This window comes from Heterocephalus glaber, unplaced genomic scaffold (genome assembly GCF_053883595.1).
Source record: "Heterocephalus glaber isolate CG9 unplaced genomic scaffold, H.glaber_assembly_v1.0 deba00001550, whole genome shotgun sequence".
NCBI lineage: Eukaryota > Metazoa > Chordata > Mammalia > Rodentia > Bathyergidae > Heterocephalus > Heterocephalus glaber.
The window spans coordinates 11,066,331-11,087,092 of record NW_028258343.1 but is presented as its reverse complement, the minus strand read 5'-3'; the positions used below and the strand labels follow the sequence as shown (position 1 = coordinate 11,087,092).

Genomic DNA, 20,762 nt, shown 5'->3' with positions numbered 1-20,762 from the left:
TCTTTCTCTCTTTCTTTTTCTTTCTTTTCTCTTTTCTTTCCTTTTTTCCCTTCTTCCTCTCTCTCTTTTTTCCATCCTTCTTTCCTTCTTTGGAAAAAACATTGTATGACAAAGCCAGAAAATAATATGTAGAAATCTTCAGTAAGTTTGATGAAAGGTAATAATCTCATCACCTACTTTTTTCTGGAAGGGTTTTTTTTTTAGGTCCATTACAACAACTTAGGAACACATATGTGTCTGGTCTTCTATTATAAATGTGCTCACTGATTTCTTGGGCTTTCTTTCCAACCGGGCCCACTTGGAAAACCCTTCAGTCATATGAACTCATCAGGGAAGCATTCCGAGGCCTCCGTTCTGACTGTGGCTGATCTGGCAGACCTGTTCACCAAAGAACCTGAAGAGCTCGAGTGAACGACACTTACTTCATTCCATACTTGACTAATGTATTAACAAGCTTTCATAGCTGTAGAAAAATGTTACAAGTTTAAAAAAAAAAAAACCTCCAGTAGATGTCATAGACACTGTTCCTAGTCAAATGAATTTGTTTCCTATTTTGGTTATACGCTGGCCTACTATTTATTGAGTCTTTTTCAATCTGCCACTTTCAAAGGATCTATAAAGATTTTTAATTTTCCAGCCCTAATAAAACATGTATTTTTGTTCTGAAAAATACATCCTGTGTGGCAAGAGAATTAAGAGAGGTAACAAATACTTTTCTTTTGATAAGACCAACCTTAAGAAGAGCTGGGATAAGAGAGGAAGGAAACGAGTCTAGTTCTACTGACCTGGTGTATTCACACAACACAGATTTCATGTTTGGAAGGGTCTTCAGGGTCTTTAGCACGTGAGTTACCAATATCTTGTCAGCAATATTTTAAGTAAGTGCTGAACTATAAGAACTCCTAGTCACTTGAGTAAGTGTCAGCTATAACATTGTGCGTAGTAATTTCACAGTAATTCAACTTCTAACAGTAAGTTAATGTTAGGTAGTAATTCTCTCTGCATCTTGCTACTAAAAATCAAAATACTGAAAACTGTATTTTTCTATTATGTGTTAAGTGGTGTTAGTGTTAAGTGGTTAGCTCTACATAGCATTTTAAGTATATTAGCATTTACCTTACAATTAACTGTCATCTTAATTTTTTATTTTCTTTTATATTTTGATTGATATATCTGTAAATATTGCAGTTTTTATGATTGTCGGTCTTACCATTATAACATGGAACTATGGCAGGTTTTTTAAATCATTATTATACTGATGTCTTGGATTATTTTCCTTTCCTGTATTCTTATGTAGCTACACATTTCAGCCACTAATATCTAAATTTATGACAGAGTTTATTTCATTTCAGCCATTCTTTCCTGAAGGACTAGTATTTGATCTTTTGAACAAGAGAATGCTTTGTTCACATAAGCAAATAATTGTAGTGATGAAAACCAAGTGTTCCTTCTTCTGTGAAGAATTAATGGGCTTCAAGACCGCTCCCTGTAGCCCAGCCATCTGAGGTAACCCAAATGCTCTTGCTTCGGTTTGCTTTCTTTGGTCCTTCAGAGTGTAAATGGCCCTCAGGACTCGTTAGCCCTGGAAAACTGTAATAGAACTAGCCGCTGGACCTCCTTCACCGAGAGGCTTTGGTGCTTAGCAAAGGTGCATTTTCTTACTCTGGGTTTATAGCGTGACATAATTCAGCTGAAGAAAACACACATTTTTGGTGCTTATACTTCAGTTGAAGGGAGGTATGCATTGATTCTTTTATATGAAATTAAACAGCTATTATTTTTGTAGCTCTTTATGTATTATAAAGAGCTTTTCTGTACATTTGTGTGTTTATTTTTCCGAGCAACCCAGTGAAGTTGGTGTAATTAATTTAATTCCTGTTCTAACAATAAAGAGCAGAGGTTCAGAAATACTGAGAAACCTACCTGTAACATGTAGCAAAAAAAACACAGTGGTGCTTAGCACCCCTGACTATAAATCTCATGTTCTTCCACTAAATCCAATGTGATGCTGAGATTCTGAAGGCCCGTAGCTATAATTTAATAACGAAACTATTTCAGTATCGTTGGCTTCCTAGTATTCCTTTATGTCCTGTGTTTTAAGGAAAACAATTTGATATGCTTCAATTTTGTAAAAAAATAAATAAACATATAGATATACTGATCTGTATTAGAGAAAAACTCCTCTTATTTATTTCTGTAAGATATCTTCAATTAAATAAATATTTTAGTGGAAATTGAAATTGTGGAACTGTTTCATTTCTAAGCCATAGACCATATGTATTTTCTTGCCTCAAGAAAATGATGTCAAACAAATGATGTCAAGATTACTAATTCTAAGGAATTCCATATTTTATTTTTATTAGTACGTGTGTGTAGTCCATGAAGTTGACATTCATCTTAGGGAGTAGGTAATGTACTTAGCATATCTTGATTCTTTTTATTCCCTTTTCCCTTCCTACTCATCTCTGTCCAACTCTAGATTTCCTTTCTCCATTTTTATTATTTTTATTTATTAATTTATTTCTTTTTAGTTCATGTTTGCTGCATATGATTACATTCATTGTATTTGTAACTGTGCGTGATGCATCTTAAATCCTTTTGTGTCCTCTTCCTCTCCCCTACTTCCTCATCGTCAGTCTCTTAGACTCCTTCCCATTTATAAAAGGATCTGTCTCCGTGATTCCTTTTATTGGTTTTTTTATTTTGCTCTTTTTTATGTACTTTGTCTTACTCAAACGAGAGAAATTATATGGTATTGAAGCTTGAGTGTTTGATTTATTTCCCGTAACATTGTTTTTCGGTCGAATCCATCTTCCTACAAATGTTTCGTGTTTATCCTCCTTTATAGCCAAGCAGTACTCCATTATGTATAGATACCACATTTTCTTTATCCCTTCATCTGTTGATGGACATATCGGTTACACCTAGAATTTAGCTATTATGAACTGTGCTGCTATAAACATAGGTGTGTATGTGTCACTGTAATATGATATCTTTAGCTCTTTTGGGAAGATACCTAGAAATGGAATAGCTTGGTCAAATGGAATTTCTATTTTTAGTTTTTTGAGAAATCTTTGTACTGATTTCCACGTTTTGTTGGCAAATGTATTTCATACACATTTGTTATTTCTTCAGAACAGTTACGATGAGTTTTTCTAGTTGTTCAAAACAAATACAGATCTAATCCCCACATCTTCTTGGCTACAAAGGATTTTTTAGTTCCCTTTCTCCATCACTGTATATTCTCTGAAATATCACTGTATTTATAGTTGTTCTTAAATGGATGCTATACAGATGAACCACTCAGAAAAAATAAGATACCCAGGCCAGGGATTTAGCTTAGTGGTTCCGCCGCCTGCCTAGCAAGCACAAGGTCCCAAGTTTGATCCCCGGCACCAAAACAAAAATAAAATAAAATAAGATACCTGAGCCTTAGAATAGCCCCAAGTGCTTAGGGCTGAAATGTTTGGATCTGGGGAATTGTTCTCTATTAAATAACTCCAGATGCATTTGCTAGAACTGCAAAGATTTATTTATATACCTGGCAAGCTGCATATTACCTAATTCCATAGTCTTTTGGGTCAAGCCCAGATGGCTTTACTATCTTTGTTACCACTTCAGCTTTCCTCTTTATATATGATTTTGGCATCACAAGCCATGTGTGTAGTTCTAGGCCTTCCCCATGGTTGTGTATATATTCAGGAAGCCCAGGAGTCAGTCTTTAGTGTGGGGGAGAGAGAAGCTGGTCCCTTTCATGTCATTAACAACGACAAACTAAGAATTTTAACATGATAATTCAACATGTAACTACTAATATTTTATAAATAGTAGTAGTTGATAACAAAACTATTTACTGAAATATTTAGGAATTGAATTTAGTAATGCATAATTCATCAACTCAAGACCTTTTCAAGAGACCAGAGGAAGAAACAATGTCTCTAAATTTTGTGCTCTCGTTTACTAGCCTCGACCATATTTAGTTTGCTTGAGATCTGTGTGTTTATTAAGGTAGATGACAATCTTTGAAAATACAGAAATCACCTGTACTTTATAAATGACCAAAGTCCAACTGAAATTGAATAAAAGTGTCTTTCATTTTTCTAGAATTTAGCCAAATTCCCACAATAATACGCCATTTTATACTTCTTAACTGGTCTTCCAATATAAAATGAAGTGTCATTCCAACAGTACAGGGCAAGCAATGCATTTTGAGCTTCCCCCCTCTGATAAGGGAAATCTAACCTTCAATAATTTATCTTCAGAGTAAGTGGATTTTCTTTTATAAAATGTTCTGTTTGTAAGAATGTAGTGTACCTCTACTGTGAACCCAGTGTGAATGTGCGTCACATGTGAGGGCTGACTGTGAGCCACTTGCAGTCTTTCTGTTAGAGGAAAGCTGTGTAATTGTTAACCCTAAAGGGAATTCAAGTCTCACAATAAGTATTTGTGGCTGCCTCGGGGTTATAGAACAGATAGTTATCACATACAGAAAATAGCACAAGAACTCCCAGGAACCAAAAGTGTCAGCTCTAGCCTCCCCACGCCCTCAGACAGCCATTCGGGGACATTTAGAACTCTGAAGAGCAGAGGTTCCACTGCGTCCCTTAGGTCCTAGTCTGTTGTTTACTATTAGTGACACAAGACTGATTTTGTTTGTTGAAAATGATTTGTTACATTGAAAACAAATCCTTCATATTTCAGTCTGTTCCAGCAAAATAAAAATAGAATTTAAGTAGTCTTCATAATCTGTGTAATGATCTCTTTACTGAGTAAAACACCTTCCAATTCTTTTTTCTATCCTTTCTTCCTGTATTCCTTCCTTCCAATTTTCTTTTCCTCTTTGGTTTCGAAAGTCTGTGTCTTGTTATCAGAAAAATCATTTATTGCCATTACATAAGAAGGACCCTTATCAGATCACTGGCCACAGATTGCTAACCTGGAATCAGTGCATATGGGAGGAAACAGTGTACAGGTGCATTTCAAAGAGTAAATGCAAAAATTCTGTGGATACTGGCAACTCCCTAGAGAGTATATCGTTGGTCATGTTCTTACAGGGATGCCGCACTTTTCAAGTGTGGTGCCTGGAGGTCCCCAGAACTTTAAGGAGTCCAAAAAACCCTAAGATTTTTCTTCACAGATATCAGTGAAACCAACATACTTAACACATTTATTGAAGAAGCAGATAATACAAGAATCTGGTTGCCTTCTGTTAGAGAACATTAAAGAGATCTGCAAAATCATAGAACAATGCTGTTTTCTCTTGAGTTGTTTTTCGTTGTTGTATTTTGGGGAAAAATCATGTTTTTAAAACATTGCTATTATATGTTAATATGTAATAGGTTTAGTATCTTAATGAGCTATTTTAATATCTCATGGAAAATAGTTGTAGATATAACCAATACAAACCAAAAACTAGAACATTCCATAATTTTAAGACATAGAGAATTTCTTGGCCTCAAAAGTTGAGAAACACTGTGACAACTTCTTTTTAAATCATTTTCTATTCAACAAAAGCAAGAGATCAGCATAAATTCTTCTAGCCAAACTTGTAAGAAGTTGCTATATGAACACTTTTATTGATCAGAACCAACAGCTTATTATAAAAAGAAAACTACCCACACAGCAGCAACAATATAGGCAAGTTTGGTGGACTTTTGTAACAGAAAGTTTCATTTTGGAGGAGGAAAAATGAAAAGGTTGAGATTACATATAACATCTTTTGTATCATCCATGTGAATGTAAAATAGTGATATTCTGTGATCGCAAAAATAACTGTCACCTCCAATAATTAGTTTTCTGGGTCCCGTTAGCCAGGTTATGATTCCAGTTATTCAGTCACTCACCTGTGTACTGCTGAGAATTTTCCAAATGAAAGTAAAATCCATAAGCAGCCTATTTAAGAAGCTAATCCTAGATGATCATAATCCAATCAGTTGAAGGCTGTTAGGAACAGATATGAAACTTCCTGGAAAAAGAAGAGATGCTACCCATGAATAGGAACTTCAGCTCATGCCTGAGTTCTAGCCCGCCCTTCCTGGTGGCTTGCCCTCCAGATTTCAGACTTCCCTCGTTGGCCTCCACAACTATGTAGATCAGTTATCTTAATAAATTAGTATGTACCTGCAACTGATTTTGTTTCTGTGAACAAATCCCAACTGACAATCACCCTGGGGAAAATCCCCAAATGGGCAAGGCAAGTTACTTAAACTGCAGGATTTTTACTTGGCAAATGTTTACTATTTACAGTGCATCTTTTAAGTAGAATTGTAATGTTTCTAAGAAAACATACCCAAAAACAAGGGAATGGAAACAAGGGTTTCTACGTGGATAGAGTGATGGTTGCATGGAAAAAAATACATTCTGAGATACTAGAGGCAGGAATTCAACCCATGAGTTGGTAGTTAGGGAGAACACAAGCCCATAACAATACTCAAATGAAAATATATGTCTACATAAAAAACTGTACATAAATGTTTAGAACAGCATTGTTTATAGTAGGTAAAAGCAAACACCATCCAAATCTCTGTCAAATGATAAATGTGTAATGTATAATAAATGTAGTAAATGATGGTAAATATATAATAAAATGTATGTATTGCCAATGGATTACTTGAACGTGAAAAGAAATGAAGTATTAATACATGCTGCAACATGGGTGAGTCTTTACAACGTGGTAAGTTATTAGACTAGTCATACAGCGCTGTATGCTACCATGTATGAAATGATTAGAATAAACCGATCTACACCGAGAGGAGCTACATTACTGGTCGCCTACTTCTGGGAAAGGAGCTAGAGTAACCACTAATGGATATGGGGAGACGAAAATGTCCTAAATTTACATTGTAGCAATAATTGAAACTCAGTGAGTATACAAAAAAACCACTGACATATACACTAACTGGCTGGATTTCATGATGTGTAAATTATACCTTTACAAGGTATTCTTGAATTTTTAAAGGTAACAGTGCTTTATTTTTAAAAAGTCACTAGGCGTGCACATGCTGTGGCAGAGTCTATTAGACATGAAAATGAAACAGATGGTCCTCCAAATATAAGGGGTATATTATTGAGAGAGAACATTGTACTCTGGGTCTGTAAGTTTTATTGATATCTGGCAGCCACAAGTGAAATGTCACTTCTGGGACTGCTGGCTATAATTGACACTGCACTGAATTACTTGCCACAGAACTGAAAAGACCAAATAATGCATACATGAAGTTCCTAGACATGACAACTAGCTGGTTATTATCTTTCAAACTTTCTGTAATACTTTTTATATTCTTAGCTAGTACCTTAATATGGAACGTTTTCCAGTACTGGTAAAGAATCAAATCGCTTTCTAACTCAAGTAATGACTAACAAAATGTGCAACGGCAAGGCAGGGTGTTCTCATCCCAGAAATAAACCCTAAGTGCCAATCTTCCTCCTCATACAAGGACTCTCAAGACACTAAAGCTGACATCCCCTCCCACTGTTTGCTGTTGTACTGCTAGGAAGTACGGACAAGGCACTCAGTCTCTCCTAGTAGCAGGAATGGGAGAACTTCCTACAGTACATCTTTCCCTGATTCCTGTTCAGGTATTTTGCGTAAAATACACACCTTACCAAAACATCTTCCCATTTAAAGCTCTTTGTCTAAGTCAGTTCAACCCTGAAGCAACTTAATTTTATCATCCCTAGATTTCAAATCTAACGAGAAAGTTACAAGGTAACCAAGGTGAAAGAAAATGTTTAGTGGCCAGTAACATCTTACCTGCTTACCTTTGAAAGAGCCTGATCATTTATTTGATAATCTCCGTACCTCACTGAACATAACACTCATAAGAATGTCAATACATTATCAATAATTACTTTCAAGTACTGCCTAGAGGACAATCTCTGTGTTGTAGTTGTATCGCAACATTTAATATAATTGTGCAACAAACTGAAAACGACTATTACACAATAGGTACGAAGAATATATTTGCATTGAACTATTACGAACAACATAATAGTTACCTAGGGCTGAAAAAGAAACCACCCCCAAATTTAGTGACTTTAAAAAACAATCATAATTTATTTATACTTGCCAAAATTGTTAAGGGTCAGAAGTCTGGTGATAACTCAGGGTTGTGGTCTGTTGGCTGTGGATGAAGGCACTTTAAAACTTAACTTGCACATACTCTATTTAATTTTGGACATAAAGTTGTTTGCCATCTGCCTCACCTCACTACAATGTAGGCTTTTATAAAGTTCCTTTTTCTACATAAGGTAACACAGGTTCCTTGCTTGGTCTTGAGCTTGGTGCTATTGGGAGGTAGTGTAACATTTAAAAGATGGAGGGGCCTTCGGTCACTGAAGGGGATAATGTATTCCAGCCCCTTGCTCACTATTTTTTTGCCTTCTGGTGCTATGAAGTGAATAGTTTGGTCCACCATTCTGCCACCGTGCTATACTGCCTTGCTGCAGACCCAAAAGCAAGGGGTCAACCCATCCTGGTCTAACACCTCCAAAACAGTGAGCCAAAATAAACCTTTCCTCCCTATGTGTCAGTTTATCTCAGGTATTTGTTATTGTAATGGAGAGCTCACTAGCACAGATCTGATATCTTTGGGGCCATTATTCATCCTACTACTGTGTAATGGAATGGTGAGCTCGAATACTTGGTGAATGCAAGTTGTCATCCTGTAAACCTTCAGTTAGTGACATGTCATGAACAAGCTGTGGCATGAACCTATTTATTTTGAGCATGGATGGGGAGAGCTGACGAGTGAAAAAGACTAACCATAAGAACACAGTGAAAAACCGTCACAATATTTCCATACTGACCTACATTGTGAGCATCAGTGCCCTATTTTAGAGTTTAGTTTTTATATTTTGGAATTGAAGTATTTTGAACACAAAACATAGAATTCAGACTCAGCCAATCAGGGTTGGCAGTCTGGAAGCCCTTTGACGAATCTTTATATTCCCTGTAAGATTTTACATACCAGAAATTCTACTCTCTACCCCCTCTCTACCCTCCCACTTTAGCATAGACAAAGGCCAGGGCAAGTGATGAGTAATTCTGTGTTAGACAAGCTAATGTTTATGTGGAAAAAGCACTTTTGACCCCTGAATCCCTGGTGGCAAAGAACCCAGAAAGGAAGAGGCAACTTTTAGAGTCTCCTTTAACCTTTCCCTACCACAAGATACCTCCTCACTGGAATCAGAAACTACTGCCAAGTGTCCACGTCCCCATTTGCTCAGCTTGTGACTTCTGCGCCTTTGGCTCATTGAATGCTACCTGAGATGAACCCTCTGGCCACTTTCAAAATGAGGTCAGAGGTTGCTGGTTCCCATGCTGCCAATAACATCTGACAGTAATAACAATTGCTCTGTTAGTATAGCATTTTTATGATACAAAACACTTTGATATGCAGATTCTCCTTTCAATGAAAGAGGCATATAAAAGTAAATAAGATTCATTTGCAGTCCTTAAGAATCAAACCAGGTAATTATAACTCAATCTCAAAATTTTGGGAAGGAAGAAAGGGGGAAAGTTACGATTATCCCTCTTTCCAAATGAGACAATTGAGTGTTAAGAGATAATTTTTTGGTTTTGGGGTTTTTTGTGGGATATTTTGGGGGGCGGGCGGGTACCAGGGATGGAACTCAGGACCTTGCACTTGTCAGGCAGGCATAGTGCCACTGAGCTAAATCCCTGGCTCAAAAGATAATTTTTAGAAAGAAGTAAAACTTGTAACTTTTAGACAGATATAAAAATAAACATACACTAAAGATTTTTGTATAACTCATTCAGTAAGAGAACCAGAGAGACGTCATAATACTTCAAAAAAAGAAGTCAAGCAGCATATTTATATGCTATAAAGAAATGTCAAAATTAATACCAAACGGAGGCAAAATTGGTTTTTCTCCCTATGGTAGAAGGGATGGGGAGGATATAGAATTTGTTCTACACAATCAAGTAAAACAGAGCTTTAAAATAGTTCCCAGAGAATCCAGTAACGGGGAAAGGTATAGATGATGTGGGAGAAATGTAACTTCCAACCCACTAGTATCAGATGTGCTGAGTTTGTGTCCCCTGAAATCGAAGAATGAATTCCAAAGGACAAAGGAGATCAAGAGTAGGAAAGGTTTACTGGGAAATAGGAATGGCTCCTGAGAGACAGGAGGGGTCCTGGAAGGGGGCTACCACCAAGGTCCTTTCTCTCAGAATGTTTTATAGGGCAAAATCACGAGGTGGGTACAAAGTAGGCCAAGCTATAATCAACCATTAAGATTACAAGTATAATCACTTAGCTAATAATTGATCCAGTAGGGAAGCAGGGCACATAGCAGGGGCATATGGATGACATCAATAACCAAGGGTTATCTATAAATTCTAAAACTGGAATGTTTTGGGGAAGGGACGGGCCCTGTTGTTCTGCTCACCCACTCAGGTGTCTGGTGTGTATCTGGACTTAATGGACTAAGTGGTACCAATTACAGTATAATCTCAAATATCCATTTATCCCTTAGCGAGTATGCAAGTCTAGCCATTGTGCCTTCTCCAGATGGCCTCCAGCCACAATTCTGATGTCTCCACCTTTCACTGACTTCCCTGAGAGCCCATTCCTTTTCTGACTATATTAATTTTATTTTCTAACTTAGCTGCCTACAATATAGAGACAACACATAGGTTTCCAAACAGGCCTTGCATTCAGAGTTTGTCCCACTTCACTACATTCAATGTCACAGCTTCTGAGAAAGTTCTCTTTGTCAAGAGAATTACCTAAATTAAAAATTTACAAAGAAAATGCCAACATAAAAGATAACCTGGCTGAGGCTGCCTTCTATTCACAGTGAGTCCTGCTTTGCCTTGAAGTGCTTGCAGAGGCCACCCATAAACCAAGATGCAGCAGAGCCCACCTTGGGGGCCACTGCCAGGCCCCTCCCCATAGTGAGGCCCAACTCCTGAAAGGAAGCCAGGTTGAAAACGCTTAGATGTACCTGGCTCCTCGATGCATTTGGAACAGGAGCTGGAATCAAGATGAAAAGTGACCATTTGCTTCTAAATTCCTGAAGGAATCACTTAAAGTGGGGTCAAAGGTACCTATCCTGCTTATCCTGCGCCAAAAAAGTACCACAGGCCAAATAACATCCATAACCGGAATTTCTTTTCTTACACTTCTGCAGGCTGCAAGTCTAAGACCAGAGTGGCAGCATGGTTGGGTTCAGGTGAGTGCTCTTTTCCTGGCTCATTTGTAGACTTACCTTTTCCCCTTTCTCTATGTCTCATGTGGGTGGGAGAAAGTAAAAACTCTCCCATCGCTTCATTTAAGGTCACTAATCCTTCCATAAGACTCTACCTTCAGGACCTTTTCCAAACCTGATTATCTCCAAATACCATCACCTTGGGGGTTAGGACTTCAGTATATGAACTTTGTGAGGGCACGCTTTAGTCCACAACAGTGCCAGTATATGAACTCAATGGGGTTTTAAGATGGGAGCCTAAAATTGTCACAACTATGGGGAAGAAAGTTGTCAAGCCACAATAACTAGATTATAGCAGTTTACAAAATCTCGATAGCTTATTATCCTAAATGTTCCATACTAAAAATAAATAAGGAACTACAGTCTCTCAGTGTGTGCATGTGTATGTTTTACAGTTTATTCCATGGTTTGGACTTACTGGGATAAATAAATGACATTAATAACAGTAAAAGGTAGAGGCATAACAAGTTTGCCTACCGCTAATGACCTAAAAATGTGGCAACTCAAAAGAAACATATAATTGTTTCAGTGTAGACTGTCTCAGAAATCTAGGGCATCATCAAGCCTTGATCCCCTTGGGCTTTTTGCTTGGAAAGAATGTAGTATCGTTTTAAAAAAAAAAACTTGCCTTTATTCTCCAAACCCTTTCAAGCCTTGCTCATAAGTTATATCTTGTTCATTACCCAAGTGACTTTAATTTTTTAAAAAATGAAACCAATCCTCAGCACAGCTTCTTTACAAGAGGCTTTATTGTGGTTTGTTTTATTTTTGTTGCTTTAAAAGTCTTCAACTTTTTTCAAGATCTTTTTTCAGTTTAAAGATATTTGGCACAAGTTTTTTTTAAACCAATTTATCTAATAATAAATGTCTATAGGGAAAAAATGTGAAGGCCCCAGATGAAGGTCTAAATCAAATAAAGAGAAAAGAAATGAGGAGATGAGATTATAGATGTTAGCCCTTAGAGTCAAACAACAAAGAGTGGACAGAAAGTGATCTAATTTGTCAGCAAAATGAAAGACTAAAGGGCTCACATATGGAAATGAGCATAAAGAAGCAAATCTTTAATCATATTACAGACATTCATTTGTCTTAAAGTCTCAATGCAAGTAAACCAGTCTCCTTTGCCTATGTTTCTGTAGATCTTCATTCATACTTTGGTTACAGCTCTCACAGTGTGATGTTACAATGATCTATTCACATATCTGCCTCCTTCGGGTTGCATGGAGATCCTCATATTTACTTTGTCCCCAGCACTGACAGGGTCTCATACATAATTGTTGTTCAATATCTGATGTCCTCAGATTCAAACTCCTGTCCAATGAAATGGAACATTACACAGAGTTTGTTCTTATTCAGTAATTCATTTAATACTGGGACTACAGAGATTAATACTGAGTGCTGACTACCTAGTGCTAAAATCAGGAAAAAGAACCCTCTGGTTTCCTAAGACACAGAAATGATTTCATAGAGACGTAGAAAAATGAAGGCAAAAATATTCTGTACTTCTTCATTAGTCTTATCCAGATAAACTCACTTCATATGAAAAACTTGTTTCATAGAGGGGCATAGCACCTCATATATTCAGAACATAGAAGTGTTGCCCGAAGAGAAAAGCCACTGTATAACACCCACTACGTGACTGGCAACCACTGTGCAAGATGCCATGAATGCAAAGACAAGACATAATCTGCCACCAAGCACACTTTTGAACTCAAAGTGTTCATGAAAAAGTATTTACCCACAAAACCATCATCACAATATCATAAACTTGTCTATCACCACAAAGGTTTCCTTTTGTCCTTATTTGCTTTTGCTTTCACTTTTTGCTTGTGGTAAGATCACAACATAAGTTCTGTCTTCTTGGCAAAAATTTAAAATGTAGAATAGAGTACTATTAATTATAGGCCCTGTGTTGTACAGTAGATATCCAAAACTTATTGACCTATAGAAGTGAAATTTTATACCCTTTTATCAATATTTACACCTCCATCCAGTCCCTGCCAACCACTACTCATTCTGCATGTCTTAGCTCAAATATGTTAGAGTTTACATATAAATGACTATTTTTCTTTCTATGTCTGGCTTATTTCACTTAGGATAGTGGCTTCCAGGTTCATCCTTGTCATCACAAATAACAAGAATTCCTTCTTTTTACGGCTGAATAATATTCCATTGTGTGTATTCTGTATACATACATAAATGCACCATATTTCCTTTATCCATTCATCCATTGGTAGGTACTTAGAAGGTTTTCGTACTTTTCATATTATGAGAAGTGATGCAATAAGCATGGGAGTGCAGATATTTTCTCAAGATACTGATTTCATTTCTTTTGAATATATACTCAAAGGTGGGATTGCTGAACCAAATGGTAATTCTATTTTTAATTTTTGAGGGAACTTCATATGTTTTCCAGGATGACTATACCAATTTATATTCCCACCGACAGGGTACAAGATTCCTTTCCTTCACATCCTCACCAACATTTGCCCTTTGTATTTTTATGATAGTATTCTAATAGGTATGAGCTGATACTTCTTGTCATTTTGATTTGTATTTCCCTAATGATCAGGAATGTCATGTACTTTTACATGTATCTCCTGGGATTTTTATGTCATTTTTGGAGAAATGTCTATTCATGCCTATTTTAAAATCAGGTTAATTGTTTTGCTTTTGCTATTTAGTTTTAGGTATACCTTATTTATTTTGGCTGTTAGCCCTGTTATGACTGGTGCTTAGATGTTTTCCCAAAGATTGATACAAATGAGGTAAGGCTTTTTTGGAGATGGCTAGATCTAGAGTGTGTGAAACTAAAATTGATTCATGGTACAATACTAGGCTCAAGGGCACTAGGATTAAGGGTGTAAGTGCTACCCACCCTAAGTAGTCTAGATAAGATAAAAGGGGCAGGAAGACACTGTTAAGGTCCCTTGTTATTTCTGCTGTCTTCTGCTGCCATAAACTGTTGCCCCCTGCCATGTGCCACCTGCTTTAGATCCAGCTGATTATAGACTAAAATTTCTACAAACTGTGAGCTAAATAAACCTTTTCCCTTTTAACTTTTGGTGTCATATATTTTGTCTCAACAATGAAAAGAATAAATAAATAAATAAATAATGCAGAATTTGGTACATAGAGTGGGGTAGTTGCTGTGACATTACGTGGCCATGTGGCTCAAGAGCCTTTGAAACTGCCTTGTGAGAAGGGGAAGAGTTAAAAAATGTTCAGAGATGCTGGCTAAAAAAGTAGAGCTGGAATCCCCTAGGCTATATTGTATGAGAGATTCTGGTCAGAACTCAGAAGACCAGAAAGCCAGTAAAGACCAGGTTCAAGAAGTTTCTGCTTAAAAAAAAAAACAGACAACTATATTGGCTGCTACACTCCAGAAAATGTGTGTCATGCCTTGGCAAAAATTTGTCTGGATTTTGCTTGTGTCCAAAAACTGCCTGAAAAGACTAATTAATCTGGCAGAAAAAAAAATTTCAAAACAGTCTAATGTTGAGGAAGTGGCATGGCTATTGTTGAGGGCTTTTAGCCAGATTTATGTTAAAAATCAAGAATGAAGAACCCAGAAAAATAATTTAAAACATTTTAAGTTTGGGGAAAAATAAGCTCCAATAAAGTTGTGGCCTACAAAGATAACACAAAAGAGACCTTAGTTTCTAAAAAAAATAAATTAATAAAAAAGATAGCCTGAAGGTGTTTTAGTTACTTTTCTCTCATTGCTAAGATAAAATACCTGACACCCAAAGTTAAAGGGAAAAGAGTTTATTTAGCTCACAGTTTATAGAGGTTTCAGTCCATGATCAGCTGACTCCAAGGCAGAGTGGCACATGGCAGAGGAGTGTTGCAGACCAGAAACAGTTCATGGTGCCTACAAGGTAGCGAGAACAAGGGACTAAGGTCAGCATCTTTCTGCCCCTTTTATATTACCAGGCTACTTAGGCCAGGTAGCACTCATGTCCTTAATCCTAGTGCCCTTGACCCTAGCATTGTACCATAAATCAATTCCAGTGTCATACACTCCAGATCCAGCCACTTTCAAAAAAACCAACTATGACTGACCACATGAGGCTTTGGAGGGACATGTAGACCCAAACCACAACAGAAGGCATCCCAAAAAACAAAACTCCACCCTTTACAGCCTGAAACTTGCAAAACTAAATGACTTTCCTTTAAAAAGAGAACCCCTGGGGCACCATGTTCTAGAATGGTGGTGGCCTAAAAAGTTGTTCCTCAAATTTTAATGCATAGGCACTAGACCCCTGCAGCTAAGAGAGAAAAAAGCCTGGCTACTGCTCCAGCTGCCAACAGACCTTGGTGTCATTCACATAGTGCTGGTTTTAGGCACTTGGAAAATACAAAAGTTGTAAAAACAAAAAGGCTTCCCTCCAGATTTCAAAACAAGGCCTGAGAGGCCAGACAGTGTGCCCCTGAGAAGGTAGTATGTGAAGCTCAGCATAAAACCAAAGGTACAGTAGAGACTCCAAGTTTTAAGAAGTCAGAAACATGGACCATCTAAAAAGAAAGCAAAGAGCGAGCAGAGCCAGCAGAGAGAAAAAGAGAAAAGCCATGCAAGCTACCATCACTGGAAGTGCCATAAGGTCAGAGCCACCCAAACCCTTTAAAGTTCACAACTTGCTGAACATTGCCAGAGATGCTAAAAGTAAAACTGTGAGATTTAATTTTTGTCCTACCAGATTTTGGTCTTGCTGTGCTCCTATTCCTTTATATCCTCCTGTTTATAACTTTTAAAATAGAAATATCTATCTGTGCCATTAAATGTTAAAAGTATTTAACTATCTTTTCCTTTACACAAGGGCTTACAGCTAAGTTTGCCTTAAATCTCAGAGGCGACTTGAGATTTAGACTTTTCAGCAACCCTAAAACTGGTAAGACTTTTGGCTCTTAGAGATAGACTAAATGTCTTTTACATAAAGGGATGTACGTGAGCCTTTGAGGGGCAAGGGACAGAATGTCATGGCTTGTGTTTAGATATCCTCCCAAAACCTCATGCAGATGAGGTGGGACTTTTCTAGAGGTGGCTGGATCTAGGGTGTGTGACACTGGAATTGATTCATGGTGCAATGCTAGGATCAAGGGCACTAGGATTGAGGACAGTGCTACCTGCTCTAAGTAGTCTAGATAAGATAAAAGGAACAGGAAGATGCTGTTAAGGTCCCTTGTTACTTCTGCTGTCTTTTGTGGCCATAAACTGTTGCCCCCTGCCTTAGGGGTGGCCATATGTCACTCTGCCTTAAAGCCAGCCAATTACAGACTAACACCTCTACACACTGTGAGCTAAATGAGCCCTTTCCCTTTTAATTTTGGGTGTCAGGTGTTTTGTCTCAGCACTGAAAAAAAAAAAAAAAAAAAAGAACACAGTCCCTTATCAGATATATGGCATATACATATTTTTTCCCATTCCATAGGTTGCCTTCTCATTTTGCTTCCTTTGCTATTTAGAAGGCTTTAAATTGTATAAAATTCCACTTACCTTTTGTGTTGTTTTGCCTGTGCTTTTGGTGTCATAGCCAAGAATCACTGCCCAGATCAATATGATGGGGATTTTCCTCTATAATTTCTTCTTATAGTTTTATAGTCAGGGCTTATATTTAAATCTTTAATTCATTTTGGTTGATTTTTGCATAAAGGATGAGATAGGATTCCAATTCCATTCTTTTGCATGTAGATTTTTAATTTCCTCACACCATTTATTGAAGAGAGTATTTTTTCCTCATTTTTGACATCCTTCTTGAAGGTCGGTGGATATATATGTAAGTTTATTTCTAGGCTATTTTATTCCATTGATCTGTATGTCTGTCTTTATGCCAATACCACACTGTTCTGATTATTGTAACTTTGTAATAAGTTTTGAAGTCAGGCAATATGATACCTCCAGCATTGTTTTTTTATTAGTTTATGTTTTCAGTACATAATGACTACATTCATCATGAGGAGCTGGTACATGAACATAACACAATTTAACTTGTTTTTGTCTTCTGCCCCTCCCACCCTTCCCTGTTCCTTTTAGCTCGGTCTTTTTTCCATTTGTGAAAGTTCTATTTCCAATTTTTTCTCTTTAATTCTTTTTTCCCCATCCCCTTTCCCATTTCTCCCTCCCCCCTCTATCTCTTGTTCCCCTTCCCATTTGAGAATGATCTTCCACTTCCTATTATTTATCTTTTATTTTGTTATTTATTTATGGCTTTTTCATATAAGGCAAACCATGTGATATTTAAGTTCACATGTCTGATATATTTCATTTAATATCATGATCTCAAGATACATCCATTGTTTTTTGGTTTTGGGGGCGTTTTTTGGTACCAGGGATCAAACCCAGGACCCTGTGCTTGCGAGGCAGGTGCAGTGCCACTGAACTAAATCCCTGGCCTCATCCATTGTTCTTCTTGCTCATAATTGCTTTGACTATTGGAAGTCTTCTGTAACTTCAAATGAATTTTATCATAGTTTTTCTCTGTTTCTGTAAAGATGTCTTCAGGGTTTGATAGTGATTGCACTGACTTTCTAAGCTGTTCTGGGATATATGGATATTTTAACATTAATTCTTCAATTTGTGAACATGAAATGTCTTTCCATTTATTTGCATCATTTTTTAAATTTCTTTCATCAGTTTTTTATACTTCCCAATGTATACACCTTTCAGCTGTTTGAGTTTGTTAGTACTTTATGTTTTTGAAGCTATTATAAATGAAATTTTCTTAATTTACTCTTTAGTAGATTGTTGTTAGTGTATAGAAATGCTATTGAATTTTGTATATTGACTTTGTATCCCACATATTTTGGTTCAGATTTAGTTGTAATATATACATGTATATGCACACATATATTGTGTATATGTGAAATGTTTAGGATTGTCTCTACATATGATTATGTGATATGCAAACCGAGATGGATTTACTTCTTCCTTTGTGGTTTGGATGACTTTTACTTCTTCTTACGTTATCTCTGGGTAGGATTTCTAGTATCATGTTGATTACTAGAGTGGGCATCATTGCTTGTTCTTGATCTGAAAAAGAAAGCTTTCAGCTTCTCTCCACTGGAAAATTTACTTTTAATTCGCTAATTATAATTGCCTGTTTCAGAAATAAATTTAGCAGTCTAGGTGGTTATATTGATGTACAATTTAAATTTAGGTTACAAAAAGATAAGTATTATTTAGAGATTAACATTCACTAAACAAAACCTACTTTAGACATTGTCAATGTACCTGTACAATCTACTCATTTTTACCACTCTGAAAGAACAGAAAGAATTTGATTTAAGAACCAAAAGTGTTTCCTCCTCTTCTTGCCATTCCAGCACAAACTGCTATTCTTTCCAAAAGCTCCATAACCTTTTACCTTCGCTTGGAATAAAAAACATCAGTTAAAAGATATTCTGCTAATTCCCACAATCATGTTCTCATTCTACCTGGAGTCCTGTTTCTCCTTAGTCTGCAACTTTTACTGTGATTGTCTTTTTGTTTCTTATTTTTTGTATTATAGATTTCTTTCACTATTTGAAACTGAAGGCACTCAGAATTACTTTTTGGGAAAAATTTATATTTATATTTATATTTATACTTCTACCCACTGATTTGCCTGCATAGATGTTGTTCTGAACATAATAATGATCTATAATTCAAAATGCAAGTAGATGCTGTATTTATAGCAGAGAACATTACCAAAAAAAAAAAAAGGATGAGGTCTGATTAAAAGGGTGAGGTGTGGTGAATATTTACATTAAAATATTAAATTTAAAAACACATTGCCGTGAATCATCCTCAAAATACTCCCTTTGCTTTGAGCAGACTTACCCCATTCTTCTTGACACTTCCTGAAGCCTTTCTAAAAGTCATGTCTTTACAATATGAAGAATGTGGCTACTGAGGGCCATCCGAAGGAAAGGCAGGCTCGTAAAAACATTATCGTGTGTCCTCATCCACCTTATTCACTGGATCTGGCACCATACGAGGTTCTGGCTCTTCCCCAAAGTCAAGATGACTTGAAAGGTAAATATTTTCAGTTGATTCAGGATATCGAGAAGCCACCCATGACCACAAAACTAAAGACACTCAGAGAAAGACTTCCAGAACTGCTTCAGAATGTAGCAAGAATGATGAGATAAGTGTGTTTGAAGGACAGGATAGTATTTTGAGGGGGATTAATGGCAAGGTGTCTTTTACCTAAAAGATGAAACATTCAGTAAACTCTTCGATCATACTTTGCATATTAAGTTAAATGTTGAAAGTATATTGATTTTCCTATTAAAACAATGTTATGACAGGTTCCTAATAGGGAACCCCATCCCTAAAATCTTTAAATGATGCCAAATTACATATTAAATAAAAATAAATTATGTATTTGCCATTTGAACCATGTAACACATTCTAAAGTGCAAACACTTCAATTAAAATGCTATATCTAATCTTCAAGAGAAAATTGCAACTACTATCACAGATGAGTGAGATCAAATTGTTAGTCTTTCTGTTCAAGTTAAAGTTGGAATTTACTTATTGAAAATTGGTTGGACCTCTATTTTGTGTATATCTGACCTTTCACAAGCACATGAATGTACAGAAACCTCCTGAGCAAAAGCTCAGGGTAGCTTGGTATTCTTCTGGAGAGGCTCACGTGGTATTTTTTATACCACCCAGAGTACCAAGTCCATGATAATCACAAGCCCATTTGTCAATATTAAACTTAATTGCTAATGTGCTTTAATTTCACAGCAACATTGGTAAATGAGAAGAACAAAATCAAGATTAACCTTAAGTAAGAACATTTCTGTTGGCCCAGTCATAAAGAACCATGGGAGGCAAATGGCCACAGCCCTGCAGGATGATGTGCCCGATGTCACTCACAGTTTCATCCAGCGTTCTGTGGTGTTTGGAACATTAGAGTTTCCTGCATTCTGGGACACGTGTCAAAAATTGTAGAGAAAGAAAGAAGCAGGAGAGAGCTCTTAAAATGTTTATTATTGATGTTTAATTAGCATATAATTAATAGCACATACTTTAAGTGATCAATTTAATACATTTTAACATATAAATATGACCACGGAACCACCACTACAATCAAGACAGTGAGCATTCTCATTATGTTAAAAAAATTTAGGGCCAGGGGTTTGGCTCAATGGTTCTGCCACCTGCCTCACAAAGGCAAGGACCCGAGTTCGACCCCCGGTACCAAAAAAAAAAATTTCCTCATGCTTCTTTGTAACCTCTTTCTCCCTTTTCTTCCCTTACTAATTTCCCTCCCCCAACCAGATTATTGGAGATTATTTTATATCTTCTAGAGTTCTGTAGGAATGGAATCAAACAGTAGGACCTACTTTGGTCTGACTTCTTTTTAAGTATAGTTATTTTAAGATTCACCCACATTGTTGCATATACTCATGATTTATTTATTTTTATTGCTGAATAGCTTTTTCATTATATTCAACATGCCACAATTTGTTTATGCATTCATCTGCTAATGTTAATGCAATTAACAGTTTCTGAGTATTACAAATAGAATGGTTAT

The 20,762-nt window shown here is 36.6% G+C and overlaps 1 protein-coding gene across 8 annotated transcripts in view; it reads left to right on the top strand.

Annotated features, from left to right (window-relative positions):
• The window catches only part of Shprh (SNF2 histone linker PHD RING helicase), an 83,385-nt gene extending 81,384 nt beyond the window's left edge, over nt 1-2,001 (top strand). For all 8 annotated transcript variants that reach the window (XM_004846013.4, XM_021259272.2, XM_087190081.1 and 5 more), the window contains one exon: nt 315-2,001. In XM_004846013.4, the coding sequence (XP_004846070.1) occupies nt 315-411 (97 nt within the window). In that variant the 3' untranslated portion in view covers nt 412-2,001. The remainder of the gene's footprint in view (nt 1-314) is intronic.
• Nucleotides 2,002-20,762: the final 18,761 nt, after the last annotated feature.